This window comes from Haplochromis burtoni, unplaced genomic scaffold (assembly GCF_018398535.1).
Source record: "Haplochromis burtoni strain Fernald_Lab_line unplaced genomic scaffold, NCSU_Asbu1 Contig_1240, whole genome shotgun sequence".
NCBI lineage: Eukaryota > Metazoa > Chordata > Actinopteri > Cichliformes > Cichlidae > Haplochromis > Haplochromis burtoni.
The window spans coordinates 39,428-47,633 of NW_024583601.1; the positions used below are offsets into that span (position 1 = coordinate 39,428).

At 48.6% G+C, this 8,206-nt stretch overlaps 1 protein-coding gene across 1 annotated transcript in view; it reads right to left on the reverse strand.

Moving 5' to 3' along the window:
* Positions 1–8,200, reverse strand: part of LOC102291552 (NACHT, LRR and PYD domains-containing protein 12) — a 44,205-nt gene extending 36,005 nt beyond the window's left edge. The window contains exon 1 of the mRNA XM_042216767.1: positions 7,521–8,200. Within this exon, the coding sequence (XP_042072701.1) occupies positions 7,521–8,182 (662 nt within the window). The 5' untranslated portion in view covers positions 8,183–8,200. The remainder of the gene's footprint in view (positions 1–7,520) is intronic.
* Positions 8,201–8,206: the final 6 nt, after the last annotated feature.

Genomic DNA, 8,206 nt, shown 5'->3' on the forward strand with positions numbered 1-8,206 from the left:
CTGAGCCTGCAATGCGGATGAAGGGTGCAGGCACCTGCTGGACACCAGTCGCTCCCACCTGAGGAGTAGGTACAGGTGCAGATATCGGCTGGGTCCTGGCAGGCCTCACCTCAGGGGTTGGCACAGGTTTCGGCAGGGACTGGGCGGCTGCTGTCCCCGCCCGAGGAGCTGATACGAGTGCAGGGACCAGCAGAGTGTCAGCCCCCCTCACCTGGGGAACTGAGGCAGGTGCAGGGGAGTGCTGGGCCGCAGCTATCCCTAGAGCACAAGGGGCCTGGGAGGCGGCCCTAGAAAGAACAGTCTGCAAGAGATTAAGTCCCTGCCCTGAGTGAGCGGATGAGAAACAGTGCTCTGACCTCGCAGATTTAAGTGTGCTAAAGCTGTAGCTTACAGGCACTAGAGCACCACCTTCAGGGTTTACAAACTCTAGAGAAGTGTGATCAGCTGATGCACCAACAGTCTTTGAGCTTCTTTCTTTATAAATAAATATGCCTTGCCTTGCCTTCTTCGGAACTAACCATGCTTATACTGTCAGAGGAGGGGTTAATAGCCAATGTAAACATAGTCCCGTGCACTGGAAAGGCAGATGAAACAAAGTCTTTTGCCTCCGGATCGCTGGAAATAGTAAACCCAGGGAAAACAGTGGTGGGTATAGAGTCCCCTGACTTAAGAACATTCGAATTATAGACACGTCAGAATGGACTTTCCCTGGGGTGATGGCTCAGAAGTAACAAGCTGGGGTCGAGCTATCACAGGAACATTTATAGTCTCTAACTTTACTGCTTTAACATCTAAGGAGGCAGGTTTTAAAGCCGCAGTTGTGAGCTTAACTGCAAAACAATCATCCTCAGCAGACACACAGGTAAAAGGTACAGAAACAGGTATCTCTAACTCAGAAAATGCTGACTTCAAGTTTTCAGACTTAGGAAACACAAGCGAAGGATAATGTTTCTCAAATATGAGTCCAAACGTAGGAGAAACGGTCTCTGAGTTGACCCTCTGGGCAGTACAACAGTTCATAAGAAGTTCAGCTTCAGATTCAACATTTACAGATTGTGAGCCTTTAGGGCCTGAGGCAAGAGTCACAGAGTGAGAGGGAATGGAGAAGGGCTCCGCGGCAGCGGCGTCGAAAAACTCTCTCGTTGGAGCAGCTGCTGTTGCGCTACTGAAAGCCCCGTCTGCTGCTGCGATACTGTCGCGGCGAGCTTTGTATCGCTGCTGCTGCGGCGGCTGCCTGGCGGAGATCTCCGTCTGCTATCACTGTGGCGTGGAATCCCGGGAAAAGACGCGGTCTGCCAGCTCACGAGCTTGTGACGCATCCTTGGCTCGGCTCAGTTCATCAATAAAGCCCTCATAGCAGCTGAGCTGGCGAAGGAAAGGGTTTCCCTCAACTATTGCCCTCATGGCATTAAGTCCGACAGAAATTGTCCATGAGTCCGAGGTGTGGGTTATTTGCCTAACCAGACTCTGTACACGGAGAATTTCTTCCTCACGGGTGGAGCCTGCTGGGTCCATTTCGTGGTTGCGTCGTTCTGTCATGCGGCGGCCTTGTGAAGGCAAGAGAGGACCCAAACGCACGGCTCAAGACATGCGGGGATAAACTCGAAGGCAGGTCTTTATTAATAGGAACATAAGAAGTGATACAAAACTATACTGGGAGAAACTAAAGCTGAGGCGCTGGGAAGACACGGGGAATGCACACAACCTAGAGGGACGACGCAACACAGAACAAAGGGACTACTTGACATAAATACACGAAGGTAATGAGGGAAGTGGGAACACATGGGGAACACAGCTGAGGACAATTACTCATGACCGAGCGGGGAGGACACGAAACTGAAAATACTGACACCAAGATGTGGACCTTAAACACAACACAGATACACAGAGAGGAGCACAGAGGAGAGAGAGGGCAGAGAACAAGGAAGAATACAGAGGGGATGAGGAGAACACAGAACACAAAGGACGGGAACACGGTACCAGAACAAACACCACAATAAAAGCATGGACACAGGGGGAATCCAAATACCAAACCAAACAATCCAATGAACATAAGGAACAAAATACAAAACCACAGGAAAACTAAGAACACTGGGTCAAAATGACCCAGGACCATGACATTTGTTGCAGAATCAGAATCAGAATGGGGTTTATTGCCAAATGTTGAGCAGGTTTACAACATTAGGAAATTGCTGCGGTGCTTCAGTGCAAACATGGTGTCATAAATAACACTTAAATAGACATGGAAAAAATAAAAGTAGGGATAAGAATTAAAAGTGCTACGTGGAAAGATATGTGCATGAGATATACATGAGATATATACATGAGAGTAAGAATTAAGAGTGCTACGTTGAAAGATATATACATGAGTGCAGGTGGTGATCAGTGCCAAACATGGAATGATACAGTGAACACAGCGTAGGGTCATGTGTTAGTGGGGGGAACAGTCATATGGTTATTGTTCATGTGTCCAACAGCAGAGGGGAAGAAACTGTTCTTATGGCGAGAGGTTCTGGTGCGAATGGACCGGAGCCTCCTGCCTGAGGGGAGCAGGTCAAACAGACTGTGTCCAGGGTGAGAAGGGTCAGCTGAGATCCGAGCTGCACGCCGCAGTGTCCTGGAGGTGTACAGGTCCTGCAGAGATGGGAGTCTGCAGCCAATCACCTTCTCAGCAGAGCGCACAACACGCTGCAGTCTCTGTTTGTCCCTGATAGTGGCTCCAGCGTACCACACGGTGATGGAGGAGGTGAGGATGGACTCGATGATTGCAGTGTAGAACTGCATCATCGTCCGTGTTGGCAGGTTGAATTTCTTCAGCTGCCTCAGGAAGTACATCCTCTGCTGGGCTTTCTTGATGACGGAGGTGATGGTGGGCTCCCACTTCAGGTCCTGGGTGATGGTGGTACCCAGGAAGCGGAATGAGTCCACAGAGGTGATGGGGGTGTCAGTCAGGATGATGGGGGGGAGTGGGGCTGTGTGCTTCCTGAAGTCCACAATAATCTCCACTGTCTTCTGGGCATTCAGCACCAGGTTGTTGTGGCTGCACCAGGACACCAGACGTTCAACCTCCCTCCTGTAGGCAGACTCGCCTCAATAGCCCAGACGGTGCCTGGACGATTAGCTAAGCCTCCGAGATGACAAGCGGTGGTGTCATCTGCGAAACTTGATTAGCTTGACAGACTGGTGGGTGGAGGTGCAGCAGTTGGTGTACAGGGAGAAGAGCAGAGGAGAAAGAACACAGCCCTGAGGGGAGCCGGTGCTGATGGTCCGGGAGTCCGAGACATTCTTTCCCAGCCTCACATGCTGCTTCCTGTCCGTCAGGAAGTCAGTGATCCACCGGCAGATGGGATCAGGCACATTCATCTGGGAAAGCTTGCTCGGAGATGGTCTGGAAGGATGGTGTTGAAGGCAGAGCTGAAGTCCACAAACAGGATCCTGGCGTAGGTTCCTGGGGAGTCCAGATGCTGCAGGATGAAGTGTAGGGCCATGTTGATGGCGTCATCTACAGACCTGTTGGCTCTTATGCAAACTGCAGGGGGTCCAGGAGGGGGGCCGTGAGGGTCCTGAGATGGGAGAGAACTCAGGCGCTCAAATGACTTCATGACCACAGATGTCAGAGCCACGGGTCTGTAGTCATTTAGTCCAGTGATCCTAGGTTTCTTGGGGACAGGGATTATGGTAGGAGGACTTGAAGCAGGCAGGCACATGACATGCCTGCAGTGAGGAGTTGAAAATGCCAGAAAACACTGGGGCCAGCTCGTTTGCACAGTGTCTGAGGGTGGCAGGAGACACACCGTCTGGGCCGGGAGCTTTCCGAGCATTCAGGTTCTTAAACTGCTTCCTCACATCTGCTTCATGAATATGAAGAGTTGTGGTGGGAGGAGGTGGTGTGAAATCCTCTTTTGTGTGGGGTGAGGAGGGGGGTGTTGTAGGTGAACAGTTTGAAGGTGGTGATGGCTCTATGGAGGGGGGAGAGGTGGGGGAATGAGTGTCCAAAGTGCCTCTATTGTTGGGGCCGTTGGAGGTGTGAAGGCTGCCTGATGGCTCGTCAAAACGACAGTAGAAGTCGTTGAGGGTGTTGGCTAAGAGCAAGTCGTCAGTGGAGTGGGGGGTTTTAGGCTTGTAGTTGGTGATATTCCTAAAACCTTTCCACACAGAGGCCGAGTCATTCTCTGAGATCTGCTGCTGCATCTTCTCAGAGTGCTGATGTTTAGCAATGTCCACTTCTTTAGTGAACCTGTACTTGGCCTCTCTGTAGCAGTCCCTGTCTCCGCTTCTGAACGCCTTTCTCTTTTCCAGCCACAGCTTTTTGAGTTTAGGAGTAAACCAGGGTTTGTCATTGTTATAACTCACCCTGGTGCGTGATGGCACAATGCTGTCCTCACAGAAGTGGATATAGGAGGTGACAGTGTCCGTAAACTCGTCCAAGCTGTTAGAAGCAGCCTTCATTGTGTCCCAGTCTGTAGACTCCAAACACGTGCGAAGCTCCTCCACAGCCTCGTTGCTCCACAGTTTTTTAGTCCTCACGACAGGTTTGGAGAGCTTCAGCCTCTGTCTGTACGCGGGGATTAGGTGGATCATGACGTGGTCAGAAAGTCCGAGTGAAGCGCGGGGCACCGCACGATAGGCCCCGCTGATCGTGCTGTAACAGTGGTCCAATGTCCTCTCCTCTCTGGTCGGGCATTTAATATACTGCTTGTATTTGGAAGCTCATGGCTCAGATTGGCTTTGTTAAAGTCCCCAAGAGCAATGATGAGAGAGTCCGGGAATGTCCGCTCCATGTGGAGAATCTGCTCCGCGAGTGCGCCCTGAGCTGCCTGCGCATCCGCGTCTGGCGGGATGTAAACAGCGGCCAGGATGAATGAAGCAAACTCCCGCGGAGAATAAAACGGTTTGCAGTGAATAAAAAGATATTCCAGAGAGGAAGAGCAGTGCTGAGCAATCACTGTTACATCTGTGCACCAGCCACTATTGATGTAGAAGCAGAGCACCTCCACCTTTGGATTTACCGGAGAGAGCGGCCTGCCGGTCCGCGCGCAGCAGATGAAGCCCTCCAGCTTGAGCGCGCAGTCTGGGATGTTCTCACTGAGCCACGACTCCGTAAAACATAAGACACAGGAGGAGGCAAAGTCTCTGTTCATGCTTCTCATCAGGGCCAGTTCGTCAATCTTATTCCCGAGTGAGCGTACATTAGAAAGGAAGATCCCAGGAAGAGCGTTCGCAGTCCGCGTCTCCTCAAACGCACGAGTGCGCCGGCTCGCTTCCCTCTCTTTCGGCGTCTCGCTTTCCTGGTCAGAGTCAGCAGTAAATCTGCCGCAGATGCGACAAATATTGGAAATAAATCCACAGGCGTTGTAGTCCTGTAGTTAAGGAGCTCTTCTCTGGTGTACGAATATCCAGAGGAGTGCCCAGACACAGAAGAAATGCACAAAAACAAAACAAAAGTAACGCACTGAAGCACCAGGGCGACCATCCGCGGCGCCATCTTGTCCACATTGTCAAGCTTGTGTGTCAATTCTACATCTCTCCATGTTTTCTGTTTTATTTTGAAGAGTCTAGTGTTTCCATGTTCAGTGTGTTTTGTTTTACTTCCCCCGTGGCATCATGTTCATTTGTGTCAAGTGTGTCTCCCCATTAGCCTCCTGTGTATTTAAGTCCTCTGTCTCCTTCTGTTCTTTGTCGGGTCATCTGTTTATGTCATGCCAAGCCAGGTCAGGTCACAGAGTCTTGTTTTCTACTGTTCAAGTTCATGTTCATGTGCAGGTCAGGTTTAGTTTTCTTCACGTTCACGTTTCACATGTTCCTGTTCAGTTTCATGTTCTAATTATCCTATTTGCTTAGCTGCTCCCAGTGTAGGTTTAGTTCAGTTTTCCCTCATTTTGCTGTGTTTTCTGTTTATGTAATCAGCTACAATAAAGGCTTGCTTTTTGTTATACCTTGGTTCATTTATCCCGTGTCTGCTTTTGGATCTGCTCCATAAATACATGACAGGTGGACTCCAGCTTACACTGGAGCAGTTTGCAGCCGCGTGTCATCTGGTGGGAATTAGAATGAATACCTCCAAGTCTGAGGCCATGGTCCTCAGATGGAAAAAGGTGGAATGCCCACTTAGGACAGCAACTTGTCCCTGACCCTGTGTAGAGCGGTTTAATTATCTCAGGGTCATTTTCATGAGTGAGGAGAGAGGGGAGCACGAGACTCCCTTTTGTGTCTTCCTCCTCTCACCCCAACCAGTCGCAGCAAATGGCTGTCGCTCCTTGAGCTTGGTTTTACTGGGGATTGCTTCCTGTTAAAAGGGAGTTTTTCCTTCCCACTGTCATGACGGATTGATGTTGCGGCTGGAGTGATGCTGCACCGGTCCATCGTGGTGAAAAGAAACCTGAGCAAGATCATAGAAACAAGTGGCACAAATGAGCTTTCTCTAAAGGATGGCTGGGCTCTCTCTTCGATATTAGTGGTGTGTAATACTGCTTATTTGGTATGATCCAATACCAAGTAAATACGGGCCAGTATGGCCAATACCAATACCTTTCAATAAATAAGGTGGATGCGTCATGATCTTAAGTGTTTTTTGTGATGTTTCATTTTTATTATTAAATAGTTAAAACCCAGGACATAATTAGGACAAAGTTTATAATTAAATGCAAAATGCTTTATGCATTGTGGTGGGGTGTGTTCTGCGATGCTGCTGCAGGTGAGATGGACTCACCTGCACAGCATCTGCAATCACGCCTTGCTGGCTTGAGCTCTGCTAGTGTTGTTGTTGTTTTTGGTGGTGATGTGTACAGCTGGCAGCGGGAGAGCTGCAGCCGTTGAATGTAGTGTTACAGCAACTGTGAGATTATTAGAAAAATAAATGATGCTGCGAAGCATAACATGTCCTTGCGGTCTGCGCGTGGTGAGTTTAGTTATCAGTTGTTTTTTGTTTTTGTTTTTTTAGAAAAATCTTAAAGTGCACGCAAACCAATGAACAAATTAAAACAAACAAGTACTGTCTGAGAAACTATAACACAAAAAATTACAATTAAATTCTCAACAACAAAAACAACTGGTGAAAATATAATTAATATGTAAAAATTAACAACCCCCAAAACATCTAAGTCAGGTCACATGACAGCGCAACACCTAAGCACAAGAGGGGGGAGGGGCAGTAAAATGTGTCTGCTCTGCACTGACACGGGAGCAGCGAGTCCAGCAACCTGGCCGTTTTGTCTTTGCCGAAAGCACAGTATTGCAAACAAGAGCCGAACTTAAAGTAAAGAATCTCTCTCACCAGGCTAGTATCGATCCGATACTGATGCCAAATTGGTATCGATACAATCTGCCTTGAGATAATGCCTTGGTGTTCCCCTAGACAAGCTAGAGGAGGTGTTTAGGGAGAAAGAGGTATGAGCTTCACTGCTGCTGGACTCGGATAATTGGAAGAGAATGAATGGCTGAATGAATGAATAGATGGATGGATATATCTGAAGAACAAAAGTAATAATTTACACAGATTATTGATGTTAATCTGCACTCACCGAGCCTTTCTGCAGTTCTTCACAGCTGGAATCAGTCTCAGTCTTCCCTGGTATGATGTGTTGTACTTCTGCAGGTCCAACTCATCCAGAACCAACTCGGACATCTGCAACATGTAGGCCAGAGCTGAGCAGTGGATCTCAGAGAGTTTGTCTGATCTGTTCTCTGACTTCAGGAACTCTTGGATCTCCTGATGTACTGAGAGGTCGTTCATCTCCATCAGACAGTGGAAGATGTTGATGCTTCTTTCAGGAGAGATTTCATTATTGTTCTTCCACTTCAGGTTGTCAATAACACTTTGGAGGTTTTCTGGACTGTTCTCTGTCTGACCCAGCAGACCTCCTAAGAGTGTCTGGTTGGACTCCAGACAGAGGCCATGAAGGAAGCGGACAAACAGGTCCAGCTGACCACTACTACTTTGGAAGGATTTCTCCATGACTTTCCACAGGAAATCATCCAGAGATGAAGATCTCTGTGCAAGCGCCAGAGTAGAATAAGGCTTCTGAGACACCCACAAATCATTCAGAGATAATTTCCTCTGGAGAATCATTTCTGGATCATCAAACAGATCATAATCATAATCATTATGATGATCATCCTCCCAGGTTTCACCAAGAAAATACTTCAGCACATCTGTCTTCTTGTTGATGTGACAGTGGAACATGTAGACTGCAGCCAGAAACTCCTG